This window comes from Oncorhynchus masou, chromosome 1 (assembly GCF_036934945.1).
Source record: "Oncorhynchus masou masou isolate Uvic2021 chromosome 1, UVic_Omas_1.1, whole genome shotgun sequence".
NCBI lineage: Eukaryota > Metazoa > Chordata > Actinopteri > Salmoniformes > Salmonidae > Oncorhynchus > Oncorhynchus masou.
The window spans coordinates 46,499,012-46,526,247 of NC_088212.1; the positions used below are offsets into that span (position 1 = coordinate 46,499,012).

Below are 27,236 nucleotides of genomic sequence, written 5' to 3' on the forward strand. Positions count from 1 at the left end.
ACGTAGGCGCTGTTTTGTTATGTACAGCAATTCAAATCGATTGTTTATCTAACGTTTGTTTACAATTTTACTAGCTAGCCATCATATGGCTTCCACTTTACTATCACCGATGGTAGATTATTACAATGATGAAGAAGACCTTGATAGTGTGGACGAGGACGATGATCGAAGCTTCAGGGGAATAGACTCGGAAGAAGGTAACGTTAGCTAAACTAGCTAGGTTCACTGACGCGTTAGTTAGCTTTAGCTGGCTAACGCGTTACACTTGTTATATTTACTAAGGAACATTAATATAAAAAAAATCTAACGTTAATTAACTTTTTTATATTTTTATAAACTCATTCACATTGAACTGTAAAGGCAGTGCGTTTGAGCTGACGTTCGCTTGAGCAACGATAGCTACAGTACCGTAGTTAACTAACTAGCTAACCACACATTATGGAATATAGCTTTATTTGTACACTTTTACAAGGCTTTTGATACAGTTGAACATTTTCTTTTTGAGACTTCGATTTTGGGGGTTTGGTCTATTTTCGAAGTGTAGTTAAGACACTTTACAATAATAGTAACAGCTCTGTTAAATTATTTCAATGAACTTCAGAGATTCGACATTAGGCACGGAATTAAACAAGGATGCCCAGCTTTTATATTTTGGAGTCACACAAGTTATGGCAAAATATCAATATATATGTAGTTTTAGGGGTATTCAGATACAAGATAAAGAGAATATTCACAATTTGCTGACACCCCATATTTTTAATAACATATTGAAGTCAGGAAAGCTATTGAATGTATTAATGCCTTCTCACGTGTCTGGTTTATCCCTGAATATTAGAAAATGTGAATTATTTGCGTTGAAAAAAATGTGACCTTAAACTCATTATGTAATATCCTTGTAAAAGATGTGCTCACATATCTTCGTATTAAAGTTAGCAACGAGGAGAAAGAAAGGGACAACTTAAATGTATCTCATATTGTAGAGAAAATTGTAAAGAGATTTAACTGCTGGTTATTAAGAGATCTTTATCTGGACGTGTACTTTTGTCAATCTGAAGGTCTGTCAAGGTTGGTGTTTACCTCCCTTGCCTTGGATGTTCCTCTGTAACTAAAATGGTTGATACTAAATTATTTTACTTCATATGGTGGACTAAACCTCATTATTTAAGAAAAGCAGTAATATGTAGAACCCAAAGTGAGGGAGGGTTGAATGCTCTGGATTTTAAAACCTATAATATATAATCTAAGTTAAAATGGATACAAAACTATTTAAGCAATAAGGATTGCATTTGGAATATAGTCCCAAATGTAATATTCCAACAGATTGGTGGTCTAGAATTCTTGCTCAAATTCAACTTTGATGTGGGTTAGATCTCTATTAAGTTTGCTAACTTTCATAAACAAGTTCTTCTAACTTGGAACCTCATGTACAAACACAATTTTCCCCCACATAGATATACAATCTGGAATAATAGACATAAGATACAAAAACAAGTCTGTTTTTCCATAACTGGTTTGACAACAGCATTATCTGGGTTAAACAATGATTGAATAATGATGGACAACTATATGATTTTCCAGAATTCATGAGAACACACAAATCCCGAGGAGTTTCAAATAGTTGTTAGAGCTGTCCCTAAAGGTGCTATTTTTCTTTTATGAGAATATAACAGTACTCCAAGCGCTACTGTTGAGGATTTTGTAGCCTCCGTACGACTAGAATGAATTGACATTTTAAACTATAAATGTAATAACGTGTATAAAAGAACTGTCAAGATGTTACTATTCCCTCTGTTAGAATATACTAGAATGCAGCCCTAGGACAAATGAACTTGAACAAAGTCTTGTTGTTGTCTGGGAAATACTGTATATCTAAAAAGGTGAAAGAAATATCATACAAACTAATTCAAAGAATCTACCCTGTAAAAACCTTTTTATTATACACAGTTTCAAAATAACTATTGATAATGTGTATTTTGTGGTTGTAGCCCAGAGACTCTTGACCATTTATTTTGGGATTGTTCTTATGTCAGAAGATTTTGGGTTGAGTTAAAAGAAACTAGCTACTATTAATGTTCATTTGAAAGACTCTTATATTGTTTTAATTTGATCCAAATGATTTGGACCCTGAGTTAACTTTTAATTGGTAATTTGTTTATTTTTCATGGCAGATAATTTATCCATGAAATGAAGTGGGCCGAGAACAAACCCCTCTACACATTTGTCTAAGAAAATTTCAAAATTACATTTAAATTCTATCAGTAAGTGTAAAAAGCAATTGGTATCATAAACCTTTTTGACAAATTGAAAATGTATCAGTCACATCGTGGCCATGGAGAGGCTTTTATTCTCTATTATGGTTAGGCCAGGGTGTGACTAGGTTTGGAATTCTAGTTTCTTTATTTCGATGTTAGTGTGGTTCCCAATCAGAGGCAGCTGTCTATCGTTGTCTCTGATTGGGGATCATATATAAGTTGTCCTTTTTCGTTTGGGTTTTGTGGGTAGTTATTTTCTGTTTAGTGTCTGCACCTGACAGGACTGTTTTCACTCTTTGTTATTTTGTTCGAGTGTTTTGAGTAATAGATTTATCATGAACACTTACCACGCTGCGCTTTGGTCCATGCCTTCTGACAAGAGACATGACAATCTCGATATGTAACACTGTTAGGTGTATGTACTCTTGTTTGTATATTTCTGTTATTGTATTTGTTTTGTTACTTAATAGAAAAAAATACAAAACAAAAAAAGATGACTGGCCAGTTTAATCAACAACAACACAGAAGCTCTTTTCAGTGAGTAGGCTCAGCTCACCAAAAAGAGACTGCTCTTTTGGCTCCCTAATGGCTCTTTAAAAAAAGTTTTGTATTTTTTAAGTCAAACAGTTTGCAATAGTTTGACTATAATTGATAAAACAATTCTAATTAAATTATTAAATGAAATTATATTCTACCTTCTATTTAAAAATGCATTGGTTTATGAAAAAGAATGCTACTAAACATTTGCATTTAAAGTATAACTTTAATGTATATAAAAAGTGCATAAATCTAACCATTTAAAACTAATACAATCTGAACATAATAGAATATTGCACAATATCAAATAAATAAATAAATGTGCATAACTGCAGCAACCCACTTAAAACATTAAACTAGTCCCTCTTATCGCTCTTCTTTAGTGCCATGTTATAACCAGCAGCACACAGCAATGCTGACCATATTTTGCTTTTATGAGAGATTTGCATTCAGAAATGCAAGCTGCTTCACTTGAGGGGCTGATGCGGTTTCTTCTCTCAGTAATTATTTGTCCCGTTTTCGAGAAGACAATCTCAGAGGGAACCGATGTGGCCACTATGCAGTGTCTCCCTGTCATGACTTTAGTAAGCCGTGGGTAGACAGAGGCCTTGTTCTTCCACCAGCTCAGAGGATCTGCAGATCTTTGGAGGGGGCTCCTCCAAATAGGATCGGACCTCCATTATGGCATCTACTGAGAGATCCTTCGTGCTGCATCCCCAGTTTCTCTCTCGTCAAACAGCATCCAAACAGCAGATATGTGTGGCACTACTGCTGGTGCTTCTGCTCCTTCTGATCCCTCTTCTTCCTGTTGCCCTGGTGCCTGAGCCAACTGACTGCTGGGGCTGTCCCTCCCTGCTGCTGAGGTTATTCTTTGAAGAGCCTCATCAATCGCTCTGGCATCACTGAAGGCTAACTTCTTAAACCTGGGGTCAAGTGCAGCAGTTTCAGATAGCACGTGATTATATTCCATTCTGTGGAACTTTCTGTCCATTGATGAAAATAGGGTGTCCATCAACTCTGTCGCATGTCCTGTGGTTACATTTGCTTCTCTCTAGCGGCTGGCTGTGATTCGCTGCAGACCCTGTCACAGGAATATAATTTGAGGCTGTCACATAGCTGAAAAAAGAACAGTAACTTATTAGTTCATGTTTTGTCTACTGATACTACATTCTCATCTACTGCTCATATAGATATAATACTGGATTAAATGATGTAGTAATAAATTGCTTACTGTACCTCTCCAGTGACCTGCTCAAAGGGTTCCTGGACTCTGCACACCTCCTCCACCACCTCCCATTCCTCTTGGGTCAGAGCATCAACAGGTGCATTGACAATGGCCATGGTAGAGATGATGGCATCCTTTGACTCAAGAAACCGCTTAAACATATAAAATTTTGAATTCCACCTTGTAGTGCAGTCTTGTTTAGGCCTCAGCTCGGCTATCACCATCCGGCGTTGTGTAGACTTTAGTTTTTCAGCACCTACTGTGCTGCTGTGGAAGTATTCCACAGCTGCTTTCACTTTGTCCACAGTGGGCTTCATCACCTTCAGAGCATCTCTTACAATCAGGTTGATTGTGTGGGCAAGACATGGATGATAGGTCCATTTAAACATTTATGGCTTTGGTTATGTTAGCTGCATTGTCGCTAACACAAGACTACTTTTCCATCTACTTGGCATTCTCTGGCCACTCTCAACAGTTCCTCTGCCAAGTTCTCTGAGGTGACTGTCGCTGAACTCCAAGCAGTCCAGAAGACAGCAAGACATCGAAAAATCTTCATTGAAGTGACGTGTAACCAACATGTAAGAACTGGTTACCCTTGATGTCCAGCAGTCAGGCAAACTGCAGTAGCTTTTTGGACTCCTTCCCGCACTGAAGCCTGTGTGCTCTCTTACAGTTGTGGAATAAGTGATTTTGAAAGGGTTTCCTGCTTAGAAATGATAGCAATAGTCTAAATCCAATGTACACAATTCCAAAACCTCGGTCCTCCACGATCGAAAATCGGTGGCAATCATTTTAGCCAATGCAATATCAATTTGGCCTTGTTTTGCTACAGACAGACTTTGGCATAAACCGGTCCATAGAAGACTGTGTTGCGGAGTAGGCCTACTTAACTGAGTGGATACATCTCCACGTGTGGAGGTGCTGGCTCCACCACTATCACGAGCAGGCTCGCTAGTTTATCGAAGCTTCGCTAGCTTTCACAGTTCGCATATGCCGGTGTAGGTTGTGCGTAGAACTGGCTTTATATGAGATTTTGTTTTGGTAAATTCTACACCATGCTCTAACATTGTCTACATTATTAGATTGCATCCAAATGCTACTGTGCTTCCGACTAATTTTCCAGCTGTTGTTTTCACAGCTGTCCTTCCTCTCTCTCCTCTGCTGCTAAGTGTGTGACTGAGTGAGTTGGCTCTGCCTTCCTTCGCGCATATTTGGTCATTGGTTGACATTGTCTGATTTGACAGGAACAGGTGAGGCTGTTAGTCTGAGCAGAGGGTCAGAACGAATGTGTGCGCGCTTGAGCATTTAGGCTTATTATCCATTTATTTCGTATTTTGAATTAGTTAATTATATTAATTAAAATATTTGGATTATTCCTATCTTCATTTGTTTAGATTTGTATAAATAGATTCGGCTCTTCTGATATGCGAGACGGCTCTAGATCCGACTCGTTCGCGAACGACCCATCACTACACCACAGGCTTCTAATTCGTGGTGGATCTGGCACCACGACGAGTGAACCAGAATCAGGCAGGAGACGTTGAATATGGCGATTTTCATTTTAAACGCCATATTCTGGTTCACACGAGGAGTAATGTTAGTAGATAGCTGGCAAGAAAGCTACCTGTCACGGGGAGGAGTTCATGTATTTTTCAACTTTCATGGTTTACATCCAAGCCTGGTTGTAAAGTCTTCTAACGAGTTAACGTTACAGCTAACCGTGTTCTGGTCTGGTGGTGGACAGATTGCTGAAGTTAACGTAGAAAGCGTTCATCTTGTTACCCCCTCCATGCACTGGAGTCTCGATTCTGCCATCTGGCTCATTTAATGTTACAAATATTAGTAGTAAAGTTAGGAACAAGTCGGGGCAGGCAGTAATTCTCAGTAACGTTGGAACATTGACTGACACGTGACAAGAAAATGGCTTTACCACCTATGATTTAATTGATTGGCCTGTTCTGACACATTCTTGGCGTGAAATCTATATGAAACGTGTTTTATTTTTGTAATTATCCTTGCATGTCCATGAAGGTGGTTGGATAGTTACATTTTGAGGCCCAGCCAAGCTCATTCAAAATTTCAGCAATGACGCTAGCCAACAATGTTAACTGACTTTGATGGATAGTTGTTTTATCAAAGGTAAGGTCATCCATTTTTAAACTGTCTAGCTCGCGTAATTTTTGTCGACTAGTAGATATCTAGCTAACGTTAAAGTACAATCCGCTGACAAGTAACCGGCAAAACCTTTGCGCTTGCAAGCTCAGTAGCTTGGCAACCAACGTTTGCTAGCTGACTAACGAGCTAGTCAGGGTAGCTAGGTAGGTAATGTCACGCAACGTTCGGCAAAACACAGGTCAAGCTCACGAGATTGAATCTAAGAAACTCGCTTAATTAGTTAGCTAACCAAGTCTTCTGAGTGAGTCGTTGCTAAGCTAGCTAACGTTAGCTTGCCACATCACACCGCAGTCCTGGAACTTGGCTCCATCAGCTACGCAATAGCAACTGTGCTAGCAAGTCAACATGCGGCAAACGTTCGGCGCTCAAGGTAAACAGTTCGCTATTGAGAATTAGTTGGCTGGTCAAATGAGAAACGACTAATTACTTGAGTCGGTAGCTTTCTGCCGTAGTACATTACTTTCTGTGACGTTTCAGCGAGAAGTTGTTGATACAAACGAGCCAGGTTGTTCGCGGAATGTCTAGCGTGCTAGTTTACCACTTTGCTTGTGACCGTAGTAGCCTGTTAAGTCAGTTAGGTGGCGAACTACCTAGTTTATCCTATGACATAAACTTACTTAGCTACTACCCAAGCTATATTTGAATGTATCAGTGGGGGGGAACCTGTGCCCTTTTATCAGCCTCCGCACCTCGTTTTCTGTGTTTTGGTATGCATTTATATAAGTTTAAACAAATGGCTGGTATCCGAGTCATGGGTGACGCAAATAATGTTAACTTTACTGTGTGCATATGTTTTTATTAGTCTAACGTTAATACGATTTCCGGTCTCTTTATGGAGGACCGCATGTCCTAAAAGTATTCATATCATTGGTTTGGGAATGGGATTGACCAACGTGTTCTGAAAATGTCTTGGCATGCCATATGATATTGCACACTTTGGTACTTTAGGTTTAAGGTTTTAGCTAGTATACTTTAATAACTGACATCGGGCTTTTTTGTCCTTTTTCAGACACTGAAGACGCCAGTGAAACTGACCTAGCGAAACACAACGAGGATGACTATGTGGAAATTAAAGAACAGTGAGTTTTCCCCAAAATGCATGGTTACGCTGGATAGATTAATTAGGGCTCTCCAACCCTGTTCCTGGAGCGCTATGTCCTTCACTCCAAATCTAATGTAACGCACTTGATTCTAATAATTTGCTTGTTGATAAGCTGAATCAGGTTAGTTACAACTGGGGTAGGTGCGAAAACCTACAGGAGGGTAGCTGTACAGGAACAGGTTTGGAGAGCCCTGGAATAGATGACAACATGGACCAAATGGGATGTTCAAAATGTAGCCCAATCTTGAAGGACTAAATGTACAGATACAGTAGTTGGTTGTGATAATCATGTTTGTTTTGTTGCAGGATGTACAAAGACAAGTTGGCATCATTGAAAAGGCAGTTGACGCAACTCCAAGAAGGTAATGTCACTGTTTCTAATTATCCTCACTGCAGTTATTTATTTATTTATTTTTAAATTTAACTAGGCAAGTCCATTAAGAACAAGTTCTTATTTACAATGATGCCCTACCCCGTCCCAACCTGGAAGACACTGGGCCGATTGAGAGTCCCATAGAGCGGCACACAATCAAGTCCGGTTGTGATATTGAACCAGGGTCTGTAGTGACGTCTCTACCACTGAGATACAGTGCCTTAGACCGCTGCCTCTCTCGGGAGCCCTTTCATTTATGAATTCAACCTACTCCGTGGCCTTGTGGTTAGTGTCCGCCCTGAGATTGGGAGTTTGGGTCCTAGCTGAGTCATAACCAAGACTGTAAAAATGGGACCCGGTGCATCTAGGAGATTGGCGGTAAAGCCCTGTGATAGACTTGTATCCTGTCCATGGGGTATATTTGTACATCAAGCTGCCTCACGCTACAGACATATGCTCCTGCTCCTATGAGCTGTTCTGTCTCGCGCAAGCTAAGGCATGTGCAAGGCTACTTTATTTATGAATTTGGCCTATCCTATACTCTATTAATCATCCTCACTGTAATAACAATCTATTTGATTAACAATGTCATAAATCCCTCAACATGCTGAAGTAGTAGCTTAGCAGACCTTGATCATTTGACACAACTGTTACGATGACACTTCAGAGGTACTGTTGTTCCTTGCAAAAATTGGTTGAACGTTGGACGTTACATGCTGTTTTCTCATCTCAAATCAAATTTATTTATATAGCCCTTCGTACATCAGCTGATATCTCAAAGTGCTGTACAGAAACCCAGCCTAAAACCCCAAACAGCAAGCAATGCAGGTGTAGAAGCACGGTGGCTAGGAAAAACTCCCTAGAAAGGCCAAAACCTAGGAAGAAACCTAGAGAGGAACCAGGCTATGTGGGGTGGCCAGTCCTCTTCTGGCTGTGCCGGGTGGAGATTATAACAGAACATGGCCAAGATGTTCAAATGTTCATAAATGACCAGCATGGTCGAATAATAATAAGGCAGAACAGTTGAAACTGGAGCAGCAGCACGGTCAGGTGGACTGGGGACAGCAAGGAGTCATCATGGGGCATGGTCCTAGGGCTCAGGTCCTCCGAGAGAGAGAAAGAAAGAGAGGAGATAATTAGAGAACGCACACTTAGATTCACACAGGACACCGAATAGGACAGGAGAAGTACTCCAGATATAACAAACTGACCCTAGCCCCCCGACAGACAAACTACTGCAGCATAAATACTGGAGGCTGAGACAGGGGGGGTCAGGAGACACTGTGGCCCCATCCGAGGACACCCCCGGACAGGACCAAACAGGAAGGATATAACCCCACCCACTTTGCCAAAGCACAGCCCGCACACCACTAGAGGGATATCTTCAACCACCAACTTACCATCCTGAGACAAGGCTGAGTATAGCCCACAAAGATCTCCGCCATTGCACAACCCAAGGGGTGGCGCCAACCCAGACAGGACGACCACATCAGTGAATCAACCCACTCAGGTGACGCACCCCTTCCAGGGACGGCATGAGAGAGCCCCAGTAAGCCAGTGACTCAGCCCCTGTAATAGGGTTAGAGGCAGAGAATCCCAGTGGAAAGAGGGGAACCGGCCAGGCAGAGACAGCAAGGGCGGTTCGTTGCACCAGAGCCTTTCCGTTCACCTTCCCACTCCTGGGCCAGACTACACTCAATCATATGACCCACTGAAGAGATGAGTCTTCAGTAAAGACTTAAAGGTTGAGACCGAGTTTGTGTCTCTGACATGGGTAGGCAGACCGTTCCATAAAAATGGAGCTCTATAGGAGAAAGCCCTGCCTCCAGCTGTTTGCTTAGAAATTCTAGGGACAATTAGGAGGCCTGCGTCTTGTGACCGTAGCGTACGTGTAGGTATGTACGGCAGGACCAAATCAGAGAGATAGGTAGGACCATGCCCAAGTAATGCTTTGTAGGTTAGCAATAAAACCTTGAAATCAGCCCTTGCTTTGACAGGAAGCCAGTGTAGAGAGGCTATCACTGGAGTAATAAGATCAAATTTTTTGGTTCTCGTCAGGATTCTAGCAGCCGTATTTAGCACTAACTGAAGTTTATTTAGTGCTTTATCCGGGTCATCTCTGCAGGAACACTTCAGGAGTACCAGAAGAGAATGAAGAAGCTGGACCAGCAATATAAAGAGAGACTTCGCAATGCTGGTAAGATCTCTGTGCACTGTTTTTGAACTTGATGGGTGTTTTAGTAGTTTTCCACGTGTAGAGTCCATATTCTTTTAATTTGATCTTGAACTCACCCAAAGATGTGCAGGTTTTGTGACAAGTCAATGTGACATACAGGGAGTAACTGATGTTTCAGTTAACATGAGCGTTACCGTTGTGTTGTCTGTTTCCTACAGATCTCTTCCTCCAACTCGAGGTAATACATGTTTGATATTATTACCTAACATTGTAATTCCATTGAATAATTAGCCTTCCATGATGTCCTTTTGACACAGTGAACATCCCTGGGCCTCTCCTCCTCTCTTTTTCTGTCTATCACAGACAGAACAGGTGGAAAGGAACCACATCAAAGAGAAAAAGGCGGCGGTGAAGGAGTTTGACGATAAGAAGGTTGAGCTGAAGGAAAATTTAATTTCTGAGCTGGAGGAGAAGAAGAAGATGATAGAGAATGAGAAATTAACAATGGAGTTGACCGGCGGTAAGGAGAATCACTGAAAAATATAAGATTACAGAGAAATCTTCCCCCCTCATGTGGGGATTAAAAAGAATGAGTGAAAGAGAACATTTGAGGAAAGAAGACTATGTAGGCTAATTTATTTCTGTTCATGCAGTGGAAGTGTTTTAGAGATGAGGGAGAGCTTTTAAGCCAATCTCAGATCTCACAGCCTTGGTATTAACATGGGTGCCAGTTAAAATGGCCTAGTCTTAGATGCATTGTGTTCTCTTACTCAAAATGTGCATATTTCATGCTAATCACTCAGCTGATGATCTTGTTACTGTGTAGTAATGTTATTCAAACCTGTAAGGTTATGTAACTTTACGTAATGAGAATACTTTACATATATTATAGTTATCAATATACTGATATACATTTAATCTGTTTTGGTTATTTCTTTGAGTGTCAGCTGCAGTGAGCTCATGGTTTGTTTCCCTCTAGATTCTATGGAGGTGAAACCCATCATGACCCGGAAGTTGAGGAGGAGGCCCAACGATCCAGTCCCCATTCCAGACAAACGAAGGAAACCTGCACCTGATATCCTTTACAACTCTCTGCTTGTTTATATAAGGGTTGACCCAAGCTATGCGCTGTGCAGAATCCATCTGTCTTCAATAACAATCTTGTCTTTACTTTCTTTAGTTACAGTACACTTCCAATTTCTAATTTGCACAGCTGTTATAATAGATTGTTATTTACAGAAATATTATTTGGAGTATCTGGGTACAAATTATGATACGAGTTGTCCTTAACTAGGCACACCTCAGTTAAACTATTTGCTAACAGACGAACAGATAATGGAAGATCTGCGAACACTGAACAAGCAACTGAAGTCCCCCAAGCATCCAGGTTTTACTACTCTTATGATTGTTTCAGTTAGTCTAAAGACCTATTCAGCTAAAATGGGAAAAAGTACATCAAGTTATTAAAGGATTTTAGTTCAGAAAATATATTAATTTTAGATACCATTGTTTAATATAAAAACCTGCCCAGGCCGTGTTAGTAAGTTAACTATTTACATTGAAATGACTAGATAGATTAATGTTCTCATGCCATGTTTTCTCCCCCAGTGTCTCCGTCTTCTCCAGACCATATGCCCATCACTCCAGTAGAGGCCCCTTCACAGCGCTATGAAGCCCGCATCGAAGAAGGAAAGCTCTACTATGACAAGAGATGGTACATACAGTGCATTCGGAAAGTATTCAGACTCCGTGACTTTTTCCACATTTTGTTACATTATAGCCTTATATTAAAATGGATTAAATTGTTTTTTCCCCCCAATCTACACACACTACCCCATAATGATAAAGCAAAAACAGATCTCTCCAGAGATGTTCGATCGGGTTTTGCGCTCTGGTTCTGCCACTCAAGGACATTCAGAGACTTGTCCAGAAGCCACTCATGTGTTGTCTTGGCTGTGTGCTTAGGGTTGTTGTCCTGTTGAAAGGTGAACCTTCACTCCAGACTGAGGTCCTGAGCGCTCTGGAGCAGGTTTTCATCAAGGATCTCCCTGCTCCGTTCATCTTTCCCTGGATCCTGACTAGTCTCCCAGTCCCTGCTGCTGAAAAACATCACCACAGCATGATGCTGTCATCACCATTTTTCACCGTAGGGATGGTGCCAGGTGACGCTTGGCATTAAGGCCAAAGAGTTAACTCTTGGTTTCATCAGACCTGAGAATCTTGTTTCTCATGGTCTGAGAGGCCTTTAGGTCACTTTTAGCAAACTAAGTGGCTGTCATTTGCCTTTTACTGAGGAGTGTCTTCCATCTAGTCACTCTACCATAAAGGCTGGATTAGTGGAGTGCTGCGGAGATGGTTGTCCTTCTGGAAGGTTCTCCCATCTCCACAGAGAGTGACTCTGGAGCTCTGTCAGAGTGACCATGTTCTTGGTCACGTCCCTGACTAAGGACCTTTTCCTCCGATTGCTCGGGCTGCCAGCTCGAGCCTTGGTGGTCCCAAATGTCTTCCATTTAGGAATGATGGAGGCCACTGTGTTTTTGAGGACCTTCATTGCTGCAGAAATGTTTTGATACCCTTCCCCAGATCTGTGCCTTGACACAATCCTGTCTCAGCACTCTAATTCCTTCAACCTCATGGCTTGGTCTTTGCTCTGACATGCACTGTCAACTGGGACAATATGTAGACTGGTATGTGTATTTCCAAATCACGTCCAATCACTTGAATTTACCACAGGTGGACTCCAATCAAGTTGTAGAAACATCTCAAAGATAATCAATGGAAACAGGATGCACCTGAGCTCAATTTTGAGTCTCATGGCAAAGGGTCTGCATAGTGAAGGTTTAAAAATAGTGCCTTGCGAAAGTATTCGGCCCCCTTGAACTTTGACCTTTTCCCACATTTCAGGCTTCAAACATAAAGATATAAAACTGTATTTTTTTGTGAAGAATCAACAAGTGGGACACAATCATGAAGTGGAACGACATTTAATGGATATTTCAAACTTTTTTAACAAATCAAAAACTGAAAAATTGGGCGTGCAAAATTATTCAGCCCCTTTACTTTCAGTGCAGCAAACTCTCTCCAGAAGTTCAGTGAGGATCTCTGAATGATCCAATGTTGACCTAAATGACTAATGATGATAAATACAATCCACCTGTGTGTAATCAAGTGTCCGTATAAATGCACCTGCACTGTGTTAGTCTCAGAGGTCCGTTAAAAGCGCAGAGAGCATCATGAAGAACAAGGAACACACCAGGCAGGTCCGAGATACTGTTGTGAAGAAGTTTAAAGCCGGATTTGGATACAAAAAGATTTCCCAAGCTTTAAACATCCCAAGGAGCACTGTGCAAGCGATAATATTGAAATGGAAGGAGTATCAGACCACTGCAAATCTACCAAGACCTGGCCGTCCCTCTAAACTTTCAGCTCATACAAGGAGAAGACTGATCAGAGATGCAGCCAAGAGGCCCATGATCACTCTGGATGAACTGCAATGATCTACACCTGAGGTGGGAGACTCTGTCCATAGGACAACAATCAGTCGTATATTGCACAAATCTGGCCTTTATGGAAGAGTGGTAAGAAGAAAGCCATTTCTTAACCTGTTGCGTCGCGCAATCCCGGATCCGGGATTCTATTTATAGCCTCAAGTTCATTAGCATAACGCAACGTTAACTATTCATGAAAATCGCAAATGAAATGAAATAAATATTTGCTCTCAAGCTTAGACTTTTGTTAACAACACTGTCATCTCAGATTTTCAAAATATGCTTTTCAACCATAGCTAAACAAGCATTTGTGTAAGAGTATTGATAGCTAACATAGCTATAAGCCTAGAATTCAGCCAGCAACATTTTCACAAAAACAAGAAAATCATTCAAATAAAATCATTTACCTTTGAAGAACTTCAGATGTTTTCAATGAGGAGACTCTCAGTTAGATAGCAAATGTTCAGTTTTTCAAAAAAATATTATTTGTGTAGGACAAATCGCTCCGTTTTGTTCACGTTTGGCTATGAAAAAAACCTGTATCCAGTTATAGCCTCAATCTCATTAGCATAACGTAACGTTAACGATTTTTGAAAATCGCAAATAAAATGAAAATAATGCGCCTGCTCTCAAGCTTAGCCTTTTCTTAACACTGTCATCTCAGATTTTCAAAATATGCTTTTGAACCATAGCAAATCACTAATTTGTGTAAGAGTATGCTAAGCTAGCTTAGCATTTTGAGTAGCATTTAGCACGCAACATTTTCACAAAAACCAGAACCAAATAAATAAAATAATTTACCTTTGAAGAGCTTCGGATGTTTTCAATGAGGAGACTCTCAGTTACATAGCAAATGTTCAGTTTTTCCTGAAAGAATCTTTGTGTAGGAGAAATCGCTCCGTTTTGTACATCACATTTGGCTACCAAAACGAACCGAAAATTCAGTCACCAACAACGTCAAACTTTTTCTGAATTAACTCCATAATATCGACCGAAACATGGCAAAAGTTGTTTGGAATCAATCCTCAAGGTGTTTTTTCACATATCTCTTCATTGATATATCGTTCGTGGAAGCCTGCTTTCTCCTCTGAATTCCATGGAAAAATACTTGCAGCTGAGGTTTGCGCACCAATTTCGGCGCAGGACACCGGGCGGACACCTGGTAAATGTGGTCTCTTATGGTCAATCTTCCAATGATATGCCTACAAATACGTCACAATGCTGCAGACACCTTGGGAAAACGACAGAAAGGGCAGGCTCATTCCTCTCGCATTCACAGCCATATAAGGAGACAATGGAAAACGGAGCCTCAAAAATCCTGCTGATTTCCTGGATGTCGTTTCATCTTGGTTTTGCCTGTAGCTCACGTTCTAGGGCACGCACAGAGAATATCTTTGCAGTTCTGGAAACGTCAGTGTTTTTTTTCCAAAGCTATCAATTATATGCATAGTCGAGCATCTTTTTGTGAAAAAATATTGCGCTTAAAACGGTCTTTTTATCCAAAAATGATATAGCGCCCCCAGAGTTTCAAGAGGTTAAAGATATCCATAAAAAGTGTTGTTTAAAGTTTGCCACAAGCCACCTGGGAGACACACCAAACATGTGGAAGAAGGTGCTCTGGTCAGATGAAACCAAAATTGAACTTTTTGGCAACAATGCAAAACGTTATGTTTGGCGTAAAAGCAACACAGCTCATCACCCTGAACACACCATACCCACTGTCAAACATGGTGGTGGCAGCATCATGGTTTGGGCCTGCTTTTCTTCAGCAGGGACAGGGAAGATGGTTAAAATTGATGGGAAGATGGATGGAGCCAAATACAGGACCATTCTGGAAGAAAACCTGATGGAGTCTGCAAAAGACCTGAGACTGGGACGGAGATTTGTCTTCCAGCAAGACAATGATCCAAAACATAAAGCAAAATCTACAATGGAATGGTTCAAAAATAAACATATCCAGGTGTTAGAATGGCCAAGTCAAAGGCCAGACCTGAATCCAATCGAGAATCTGTGGAAAGAACTGAAAACTGCTGTTCACAAATGCTCTCCATCCAACCTCACTGAGCTCGAGCTGTTTTGCAAGGAGGAATGGGAAAAAATTTCAGTCTCTCGATGTGCAAAACTGATAGAGACATACCCCAAGCGACTTACAGCTGTAATCGCAGCAAAAGGTGGCGCTACAAAGTATTAACTTAAGGGGGCTGAATAATTTTGCACGCCCAATCTTTCAGTTTTTGATTTGTTAAAAAAGTTTGTAATATCCAATAAATGTCGTTCCACTTCATGATTGTGTCCCACTTGTTGTTGATTCTTCACAAAAAAATACAGTTTTATATCTGTATGTTTGTAGCCTGAAATGTGGCAAAAGGTCGCAAAGATCAAGGGGGCCGAATACTTTCGCAAGGCAATATATATATATATATATATATATATATTTGCTGAAATACACTGCTCAAAAAAATAAAAGGAACACTAAAATAACACATCCTAGATATGAATGAACTATTCTTATTAAATACTTTTCTTTACATAGTTGAATGTGCTGACAACAAAATCACACAAAATTATCAATGGAAATCAAATTTATCAAACCATGGAGGTCTGGATTTGGAGTCACACACTCAAAATTAAAGTGGAAAACCACACTACAGGCTGATCCAACTTTGATGTAATGTCCTTAAAACAAGTCAAAATGAGGCGCAGTAGTGTGTGTGGCCTCCACTGGCCTGTATGACCTCCCTACAACGCCTGGGCATGCTCCTGAGGTGGCGGATGGTCTCCTGAGGGATCTCCTCCCAGACCTGGACTAAAGCATCCGCCAACTTCTGGACAGTCTGTGGTGCAACGTGGCGTTGGTGGATGGAGTGAGACATGATGTGCTCAATTGGATTCAGGTCTGGGGAATGGGTGGGCCAGTCCATAGCATCAATGCCTTCCTCTTGCAGGAACTGCTGACACACTCCAGCCACATGAGGTCTAGCATTGTCTTGCATTAGGAGGAACCCAGGGCCAACCGCACCAGCATATGGTCTCACAAGGGGTCTGAGGATCTCATCTCGGTACCTAATGGCAGTCAGGCTACCTCTGGCGAGCACATGGAGGGCTGTGCGGCCCCCCAAAGAAATGCCACCCCACACCATGACTGACCCACCGCCAAACCGGTCATGCTGGAGGATGTTGCTTGCAGCAGAACGTTCTCCACGGCGTCTCCAGAGTGTCACGTGCTCAGTGTGAACCTGCTTTCATCTGTGAAGAGCACAGGGCGCCAGTGGCGAATTTGCCAATCTTGATCTCTGGCAAATGCCAAACGTCCTGCACGGTGTTGGGCTGTAAGCACAACCCCCACCTGTGGACGTTGGGCCCTCATATCACCCTCATGGAGTAGGTGTCTGTTTCTGACCGTTTGAGCAGACACATGCACATTTGTGGCCTGCTGGAGGTCATTTTGCAAGGCTCTGGCAGTGCTCTTCCTTGCACAAAGTCGGAGGTAGCGGTCCTGCTGCTGGGTTGTTGCCTGATGTACTGGCCTGTCTCCTGGTAGCGCCTCCATGCTCTGGACACTACGCTGACAGACACAGCAAACCTTCTTGCCACAGCTCGCATTGATGTGCCATCCTGGATGAGCTGCACTACCTGAGCCACTTGTGGGTTGTAGACTCCGTCTCATGCTACCACTAGAGTGAAAGCACCGCCAGCATTCAAAGTGACCAAAACATCAGCCAGGAAGCATAGGAACTGAGAAGTGGTCTGTGGTCACCACCTGCAGAACCACTCCATTATTTGGGGTGTCTTGCTAATTGCCTATTTCCACCTGTTGTCTATTCCATTTGCACAACAGCATGTGACATTTATTGTCAATCAGTGTTGCTTCCTAAGTGGAAGTGTGATTGACTTGGAGTTACATTGTGGTGTTTGTGTTCCCTTTATTTTTTTGAGCAGCGTATAATAAAACATGTTTTGTCTTTGTCATTATGGGGTGTTGTGTGTAGATTGAGGGAATTAAATGTCTTCAATCAATTTTAGAATAAGACTGTAACATCAGAACATACGTACTCTAAAACTTAAATTAATAGCCCAGTAGTTTTCACTTTTTTTCAATCATTGAACACACCAGCGGTTATTGGAGACGGGCTTCTATTTTAGCCACATCTATTTCCTTAATGCACACAGCTTTTGCTTAATACATTTTTGAAAACTCAATGTGACAGTATAGACATTGTAATGACAAATCCATCAAAAGTCAGATTTGGCTGCCTATCATGCACCCCTGATTTTCGAGCTTCAACACCATTCTCATTCTGCGTGCCTTGAATCCCATGTAATTGCAGTGAAATGTTTGTTTAAAGGTAAGTAGGTTAAGAACAAATTCTTATTTACAATGACCTCCTAGTTACAGTGGGTTAACTGCCTTGTTCAGGGGCAGAACGACAGATTTTTACCTTGTCAGCTCGGTGATTCGTTCCAGCAGCCTTTCGGTTACTGGTCCAACAATCTATCCACTAGACTACCTGCCGCCCCTTTTAAAAGGGACCGGTGGCTATCCGAGACTGCTTTTAATTTAAGTTTAATGTAAATGCATGCGAAGCTTGTTCAATCACAATGGCCTTTGTTTATCTTCACTTTAATTTGTTTTATTAGACTTTTTAAACGCAGAAGAAAAAGGGGATTTTCATTTAGGTTGATAGTCAAAAACAGGTCCACTGTGGTCCTTTTTGACACATTTTTAAAATCCCAAAAAATGGGGCAAAACATGTGACCTACTAAACTGGTTTATTATAGAATTTTGAGTTTTTAATCCATGATGCAGTTGACTTATTAGCCACTAGATGGCCACACATCCGTATAAATACTATACAACAGGAATTGTAGCCTTTACTGGCTGTATTTCTGGCATGTCTGCAAAGGTTTTAGTATTTTGTAGGTAAGTTCACTATCTTCCCTCTGGTTAATAGAGAAAGGTAATGTCTTACTAATGGTGGGAATGTTGGTTATCTGCTACCATGGATTTACATTCCACTATCATGGAGCAAGAACATGGCATTGGCCATTCTAACAGAAAGGACCTGAATGTTGGCTTTACTTGGATAATCCGTCCTCTCGGGCCCTTTGGGTAGAGAGGGAGAGTCTAGCGCTCCCTGCATAGGACATCAAACTTCAATGAATAATTCCTTTTGAAGAGTGGAAATGTGTTCCTTTTCCATCACTTTCATGTCGCCTCTAAATTTTGAAATGAGGGAGGGCTCAGGTGATGGACCACTAAGTAGTGCTTGCTGCTATCAGTCTCACTCTGTTGTTAACCGTGAAACTATATGGCTTTGGTGAGGATACTGGATATACCACGTCCATGGGGAAATGTACGATCTACATCTCCTTTCAAAATGATTACTGTCTGTTCCACCTGCTTCTGCTCTTACCTCAGGATGACTCTCCCCAGACAGAGTATATGATAATCCAAGATTACCTGGTTGGCTGTCATACAGGACAAGCAGATTCTGTTAGATTACCTTTAAAATTACATTAAATAGATTGGTACTGCACATGCACACTGTCAAAAGTTTGGACACACCTACTCATTCCAGGGTTTCTTTACTATTTTCTACATTGTAGAATAATAGTGAAGACATCAAAACTATGAAATAACACATGGAATAAAGTAGTAACCAAGAAAGTGTTAAACAAATCAAAATATATTTGAGATTCTTCAAAGTAGCCACCGTTTGCCTTAATGGCTTTGCACACGCTTGGAATTCTCAACCAACTTCATGAGATAGTCGCCTAGAATGCATTTCATTCAACAGGTGTGCCTTAAGTTAATTTGTCGAATTTGTGTACTTAGTGTGTTTGAGCCAATCAATTGTGTTGACAGCCCTGTTTGGGAAATGACCAAGTCCATATTTGGGCAAGAACAGCTTAAATAAGCAAAATGAAATGACAGTCCGTTACTTTAATGACATGGTCAGTCAATCTGGAAGATTTCAACTTTTTTTTAAAAGTTTCTTCAAGTGTAGTCGCAAAAACCAAGCGCTATGATAAACTGGCTCTCGTGAGGACCACCACAGGAAAGGAAGACCCAGCGTTAACTCGTCTTCAGCGGATATGTTCATTAGTTACCAGCCTCAGAAATTGCAGCTCAAATAAGTGTCAGAGTTCAATTAACAGACACAACTCAACATCAACTGTTCAATGGAGCATAAATCAGGCCTTCGTGGTTGAGTTGCTGCAAAGAAACCACTACGGTCACCAATAAGAAGAGACTTGCTTGGGCCAAGAAACACGAGCAATGGACATTAGACTGATGGAAAGCTGTCCTTTGTTCTGAGTCCAAATTTGACTTTTTTTGGTTCCAACTACTGTGTCATTGTGAGAAGCAGAGTAGGTGAACGGATGATCTCCACGTGTGCTTCCCACCGTGAAGAATGGCGGCGTCTGATGGTGCTTTGCTGGTGACACTGTCTGATTTATTTAACCAGCATGGCTACCACAGCATTCTGTAGCTGTACGCCATCCCATCTGGTTTGTGCTTAGTCCCACTATCATTTGTTTTTCAACAGGACAATGACCCAACACACCTCCAGGCTGTGTAAGGAATATTTGACCAAGGAGTGATGGAGGGCAGCATCAGATGACGTGGCCTCCCACAATCACCCGACCTCAACCCAATTGAGATGAGTAGGACTGCAGAGTGGCGGAAAAGCAGCCAACAAGTTCTCAGCATATGTGGGTACTCCTTCAAGACTGTTGGAAAAGCATTCCAGGTGAATGCCAAGAATGTGCAAAGCTGTCATCAAGGCAAAGGGTGGCTACTTTGAAGAATATTAAACAAATCAAATTATGTTTTATATATAACACTTTTCTGGTTACTACATGATTCCATATGTTTTTATGACATCACTACTATTCTATAATGTAGAAAATAGTAATAATAAAGGAAAAACCCTTGAATGAGTAGGTGTCCAAACGTTTGTCTGGTACTGTATGACATTCTTACCTGAATGGACTGATCCCTGCTCTTACCCCCTCACTCAATGTCAGTCGATTTAAACATTAGCGGAACTACATTTTAAATATTTTGCCTTTTTAATTTAAATGTCCGTTTTTTTTAAGGACACTGCTTAGAAATGTCTGAAATGGCTACTGACTGCAAGGTAAGATAATGATCATACTTTCATTTCCAGCATGAGAAGTGTTTAATTGCTACTGTTTTTTTGGCTCATGTAGTTTTGTTCTTGTCTTGACCCTGTCAGGTACCATAAGGGCCAAGCCATCTACCTGGAGTCAAAGGAGAATACCAAGATCAGCTGTGTCATCAGCTCTGTGGGAACAAACGAGGTGGGTGTCAGACCCTTATAGCACAAATATCTTAGACCAAGCTACCGGCTGTCTTTAGTCCTTGCATACTACACTGAACAAAAAATATAAGCGCAACATTTAAAGTGTTAGTCCCATGTTTTATGAGATGAAATAAAATATCTCATATGTTCCATACTCACTAAAAGCTTATTTCTCTCATTTTGTTTACGTCTCTGTTGGTGAGCATTTCTCCTTTGCCAAGATAATCCATCCACATGACCAGTGTGGCTGAAGAAGCTGATTAAACAGCACAATCATTACAGATGCAAATTTTGCTGGGGACAATGAAAAGACCCTCTAAACTGTCACAGAACACAATGCCACATATGTCTCAAGTTTTGAGGGTATGTGCTATTGTCATGCTGACTTCAGGAATGTCCACCAGTTGTTGCCAGAGAATGTAATGTTAATTTCTCTACCATAAGCAGCCTCCAATGTCATTTTAGAAAGTTTGGTAGTATGTCCAACCAGCCTCACAACCGTAGACCATGTGTAACCACATTAGCCCAGGACCTCCACAATCGGCTTCTTCACCTGCGGGATCGTCTGAGACCAGCTATCCGGACAGTTGATAGAACTGTGGGTTTGCAAAACCAAATAATTTCTGCCGAACCCTCTCAGTGAAGCTCATCTGCGTGTTTGTTGTCCTCACCAGGGTCTTGACCTAAAAGACTTCAGTGGGCAAATGCTCACCTTCGATGGCCACTGGCACGCTGGGGAAGTGTGCTCTTCCCGATGAATCCCGGTTTAACTGTACCGGGCAGGTGGCAGACAGCTTGTATGGTGTTGTGTGGGTGAGAGGTTTCCTGATGTCAACAACGTGAACAGTGTGCCCATGGTTATGGTATATCCAGGCATAAGCTACAGACAATGAACAGAGTAGCATTTTATCAATGGCAATTTTAATGCACAGAGATAATGTGACGAGATCCTGAGGCCCATTTCGTGCCATTCATCCTCTGCCATCACCTCATGTTTCAGCATAAAATGTAAGGCCCGATGTCGTAAGCGTCTGTACACAATTCCTGAAATCTGAAAATGTCCGAGTTCTTCCATGGCCTGTATACATGTCACCCATGTTTGGAATGCTCTGGATGGATGTACGACAGCGTGTTCCAGTTACCGCCAATATCCAGCAACTAAGCACAGCCATTAAAGAGGAGCGGGACAACATTCCACAGGCCTCGATCAACAGCCTGATCAACTATATTTGAAGGAGATGTTGCATGAGGCAAGAGTTGGTCACACCAGATTCTGACTGGTTTTTGGAGCCTTGTGATTTTCCCCTACATATGCTCTTTCTTATTGCATGGAGAGCTAATGAGTAATTTGTTCTGTTTCCCCCTCACAGATCTGGGTGAGGAAGACCAGTGACAGCACAAAGATGAGGATCTACCTGGGACAACTACAGAGAGGAGCGTTTGTCATCCGACGGCGGTCGGCGGCATAGAACAAATGCCCCTTCTGTTTCTCCATCCATCTCTATAGCATTTCTCCATCCATCTCTATAGCATTTCTCCATCCATCTCTATAGCATCTCCCTCATTCTCTTTTTGTAAGTAAAGTATGTGGCTTCCCTCATGTTGATCCCCCGCCCTACTGTGTGCCTGAGGAAGTTTCCTCAATGACTTCCTGAAGGTTCAACTAGGGATGCGCCGATATAACATTTTTGCCCAATATTGATATTTTCCTTGCCAAATAAAACGATACCCGATATTTAACATTTTTGCGGTCTTTTAAGCATTCTAGTACAGTTAAATAGTTAACACGCAAACGGGGGCAGCGGTCTAAGGCACTATATCTCAGTGCAAGAGGTGTCACTACAGTCCCTGGACCCTACAGTCCCATAGGGCCCCATAGGGCCCAGTGTCTTCTGGGTTTGGCCGGTGTAGGGCGTCATTGTAAATAAGCATTTGTTCTTAACCGATTTGCCTAGTTAAAAGTTACACACACCAAAATAAAGCAAAGCAGTGCGACAAAAACAACAGTTACACATAAATGTACAGTCAATAACACAGTAGAAAATCAATGTACAGTGTGTGCATATGTAGAAGAGTCAGGCGGGGCGGTAAGGCAATAAATAGGCCATAGAGGTGAAATATTTACAATTTAGCATTAACACTGGAGTGATAGATGTGCAAATGATGAATGTGCAAGTAGAGATACTGGGGTGCAAGAGGGTAAGTAATAATATGGGGATGCTGTAGTTGGGTGTGCTATTTACAGATTGGTTGTGTACAGGTACAGTGATTGGTAAGCTGCTCTGACAGCTGATGCTTGAGTTAGAGAGGGAGAGGCTTCAGTCATTTTATTTTTTTTGCAATTCGTTCCTGTCATTGGCAGCAGTGAACTGGAAGGAAAGGTGGCCAAAGGAAGTGTTGGCTTTGGGGATGACCAGTGCAATATACCTGCTGGAGAATGTGCTACGGGTGGGTGTTGCTATGGTGACCAGTGAGCTGAGGTAAGGTGGGGCTTTACCTAGCAAAGACTTATAGATGACCTGGAGCCAGTGGGTTTGGTGATGAATATGTAGCGAGGGCCAGCCAATGAGCATACAAGTCGCAGTGGTGAGTGGTGACAAAACGGATGGCACTATGATCGACTACAGCTAGTTTGCTGAGTAGTGTTGGAGGCTATTTTGTAAATGACAGCGCCGAAGTCAAAGATCGGTATTATAGTTTTACAAGGGTATGTTTGGCGACATGAGTGAAGGCGGCTTTGTTTGCGAAATAGGAAGCAGATTCTAGATTTAATTTTGGATTGAAGATACTTAATGTGAGTCTGGAAGGAGAGTTCACACTAACCAGACGCTTAGGTATTTGTAGTTGTCAACATATTCTAAGCCAGAACCGTCCAGAATAGTGAATCTAGTCGGGCGGAGGGTGCAGTCAGAAATCGTTTAAAGAGCATGCACTTAGTTTTACTAGCATTTAAAAGCAGTTGGAAGCCACAGAAGAATGTTGTATGGCGTTGAAGCTCTGTTGGAGTTTTGTTAGCACAACGTCTAAAGAAGGGTTGGATGTATACAGAATGGTGTATAGGTGGATCAGAGAATCACCAGCAAGAAGAGCGATAACGTTGATATATACAGAGAAAAGAGTTTGCTCGAGAATTGAACCCTGTGGCACCCCCATAGACTGCCAGAGGTCCGGACAACAGGCCCTCCGATTTGACACACTGAACTCTATCTGAGAAGTAGTTGGTGAACCAGGCGAGGCAGTCATTTGAGAAACCAATGCTATTGGCTCTGCTGATATGCGAATGCGGTGATTGACAGAGTCGAAAGCCTTGGCCAGGTTGATGAAGACGGCTGCACAGTACTGTCTTTTATCGGTGGAGGTTATATCGTTTAAGACCTTCAGCGTGGTTGAGGTGCTTGGGCAAGTTGCTGCAGGGAGTGCTGAGATGTTGGCCGGGGTAGGGGTAGCCAGCTGGAAAGCATGGCCAGCTGTAGAAAAGTGCTTATTGAATTTCTCGATTATCTTAGATTTATCGACTGTGACAGTGTTTCCTATCCTCAGTGCAGTGGGCAGCTGGGAGCAGGTGGTCTTTTTCTCCATGCACTTTAGTGTCCCAAAACTTTTGGGAATTGTCCTACAGGATGCAAATTTCTGTTTTGAAAAAGCTATCCTTAGCTTTCTTAACTGACTGAGTAAATTGGTTCCTGACTATATTGGTTCCTGACCTGATTATTCAACGCTTATGCAGAACGCCACAGGATGTTTTTGTACTGGTCAAGGGCAGTGAAGTCTGAAGTGAACCAAGAGCTATGTCTGTTCTTAGTTCTACATTTTTTTGGAATGGGGCATGCTTATTTAAGATGGTGAGGAAAGCACATTTGATGAGGTCAATATCCTTCCAGGATACCCGGGCCAAGTCGATTAGAAAGGCATGCTCGCTGAAGTGTTTAAGGGAGTGTTTGACAGCGGACCCATTACGCACGCAGGCAATGAGGCAGTTATCGCTGAGATCCTGGTTGAAGACAGCAAATGTCTATTTAGAGGGTGAGTTGGTCAGGATGATATCTAAGAGGGTGCCCATGGTTACGGATTTAGGGTTGTACCTGGTAGGTTCCTTGATCATTTGTGTGTGATTGAGGCCAACTATCCCAGATTGTAGGACAGCCGGGGTGTTAAGCATGTCCCAGTTTAGGTCACCGAACAGTACGAATTCTGAAGATGGATAGGGGTGATCAATTCACATATGGTTTCCAGGGCACAGCTCGGGGCTGAAGGGGGTCTATAAGAGCGGCAACGGTGAGAGACTTGTTTCTGGAAAGGTGGATTTTTATAAGTAGAAGCTCAATTTGTTTGGGCACAGACCTGGATAGTATGACAGACCTCTGCAGGCTATCTCTGCAGTAGATTGCAACTCCGCCCCCTTTGGCAGTTCTAACTTGTTGGAAAATGTTATAGTTAGGGATGGAAATTTCAGGATTCTTTGGTGACCTTCCTAAGCCAGGATTCAAACACAGCTAGGCCATCCGGGTTGGCGGAGTGTGCTGAAGTAGGGATATTTTTTTTTTTTAGGGAGGAGGTTTCTAATGTTAACATGCATGAAACCAAGGCTTTTATGGTTACATAAGTCAAAAAATGAGAGCGCCTGGGGCAATGGAATTGATGCTGGGGGCTGTAGGGCCTGGGTTTACCTCTACATCAACAGAGGAGTAGGGTAAGCGTACGGCTAAAGGCAATAAGAACTGGTCGTCTAGTGCGTTTGGGAACAGAGAGTAAAATGAGCAGATTTCTGAGCACGGAAGGATAGATTGTACAGACAAGGGTATGGTAGGATGTAAGTACAGTGGAGGTAAACCTAGGCGTTGAGTGAGGATGAGAGAGGTTTTGTCTTTAGAGGCACCATTTAAGCCAGGTGAGGTCACCGCATGTGTTGGGGGTGGAACAAAATGACTAGATGAGGCATTTTGAGCTGGGCTGGAGGCTCTACAGTGAGATAAGACAATCACTAACCAAAACGGCAGTAGACAAGGCATATTGACATTAGGGAGAGTCATGTGTAGCTGAGTGATCATAGGGTCCAGTGAGTAGTTAGGCTGGAGACATGGCGATTCAGACAGCTAGCAGGCCTGGGCAAGCAGATGGGCCTGCGGGGGACATCAACGGAAGAGCCTGTAGAAACCCCATCGGATGCTTTCGTCGGCAGATCAGTCGTGATGGATCGGCGGTGCACCGTGTCGGCAGTAAAGGGGTCCAGGCCAATTGGCAAAAGAGGTATTAAAGCCCAGGAATTGGCTGATGGATCTCTTCAGCTAGCCGGGAGATGGTCCTAGCTCCAGGCTAACTGGTGCTTGCTTCGGGACAGAGACGGAGGCTGTCCCGAAGAGGCTGGCTTATGTCCAAGCTAACTGACTACTAACTAGTTAGCTGGCTAGCTACTGATTGGGGTTCCAGTTCTAAAGTATAAAAAAAATTCAGATCCATACCACATTGGGTGAAGCGGTTTGCAGGAGAGTATGTTCAGTCTAGATAGAAATTGATATATATATATTATTTTTTATTTATTTAACTAGATTTGCCCGGTACAAAACAAAAACAGAAGTCCGAGTGCAATCTTGGAACAGATGTTTAGTTGGGAAGTGTGCGCTTAGTATTTTTCTGCTTTTCTGTGTAGTGCTGTATTTTTCGTGACGTCATCTTCCTACATTATATAGGTATGCACGTCAGCTTTGAAATCGGTTTTGCACATCATCGTTAAACTAGACACAGGGCCAATGCCGATGTTGGCATTTTTAGTTAATATCGGTAGATTTCTGATATGCTCACAGATCTATCTTGCATCCCTAGTTGCAACCAATCAGGACCATTGGAAGGGAAGAGCAAGACTGTAACCAAGCATTCTGTCCATTATATTTTTTTTAAACATTTTTTAAATTTCTTTTTAAATTTTTGGCAATCTTCCAGCACAGGTGGAACCATTTTACCTAGAAGGTTTTTATTCTATTGTCATGATTCAAGACCTGTTACAAATAGCCTGTAGGCTTTGTGTAGAGCTGAAAGGAATGGATTGCCCTGGTATAAGACATTTTGTAATAGCTCCACCATGCCTGAGAGACTTCTGAACTATTTCCATTTTGCTTACACTATCCACTCCTCTCAGATCTACACAAGTGCATAGGGGCTCAAAGCTGATGGATAGGACTTGCATTTCTTTCTACACTTAACACATTTCTGTAACAGTTTCCTTGATCTGCCGTTCAGCCGGAATCATGCCATGTTTTCTAAGAGCGACGCTTGTCTGAACTGCACCATCAATACGTGGAGGAGAAGGAAATGGACACATTTTAATATTGTCTTTTCATCTGGTAAATTGTCTGTTTATAGTTTTTTTGCTCCTGTTATATTGACCTTTTTATTGCTTATAAAAAATATATATAATGTATTGAATTGACTTAAGGTTTTAATTTGTATCTGTGATATTGACATTAGATGAGTCTAATTCACTTGTGGAATAGCTATCGGACTTGGCTGGGAAGATGAAACTTAACAATTTCTATTTGTACGTTTTGTGCGTTCCATTTATTAAAGATGTTATTGCCTTTGA

General features: G+C 41.9%; 1 protein-coding gene and 1 long non-coding RNA gene across 13 annotated transcripts; one reads left to right on the plus strand and one right to left on the minus strand.

Annotated features, from left to right (window-relative positions):
• On the plus strand, positions 1 to 27,236 carry LOC135545388 (sin3 histone deacetylase corepressor complex component SDS3). Of its 12 annotated transcripts, none has more exons than XR_010456461.1 (13): positions 1 to 197; positions 7,199 to 7,268; positions 7,598 to 7,653; positions 9,790 to 9,861; positions 10,059 to 10,078; positions 10,204 to 10,360; positions 10,820 to 10,915; positions 11,141 to 11,227; positions 11,449 to 11,554; positions 19,880 to 20,083; positions 20,433 to 20,473; positions 20,573 to 20,657; positions 22,030 to 22,055. XR_010456461.1 is itself a non-coding variant. In XM_064973051.1 (12 exons), the coding sequence occupies exons 4-12, from the start codon at positions 7,599 to 7,601 to the stop codon at positions 22,126 to 22,128; spliced, it is 777 nt and encodes a 258-aa protein (XP_064829123.1). In that variant the 5' UTR covers positions 161 to 197; positions 4,490 to 4,592; positions 7,199 to 7,268; position 7,598; the 3' UTR covers positions 22,129 to 27,236. The 12 variants fall into 12 exon arrangements, 6 of the variants coding, with proteins under 6 accessions (XP_064829070.1, XP_064829095.1, XP_064829123.1 ...); XR_010456462.1 differs by having other exon boundaries at positions 19,880 to 20,045; XR_010456458.1 differs by having other exon boundaries at positions 19,880 to 20,473.
• LOC135545443 (uncharacterized) lies at positions 2,996 to 4,498 on the minus strand. The gene is made up of 2 exons (XR_010456465.1): positions 4,026 to 4,498; positions 2,996 to 3,905 (listed from the first exon to the last, which is right to left on the minus strand). It is a non-coding gene; the product is annotated as an uncharacterized LOC135545443 (long non-coding RNA).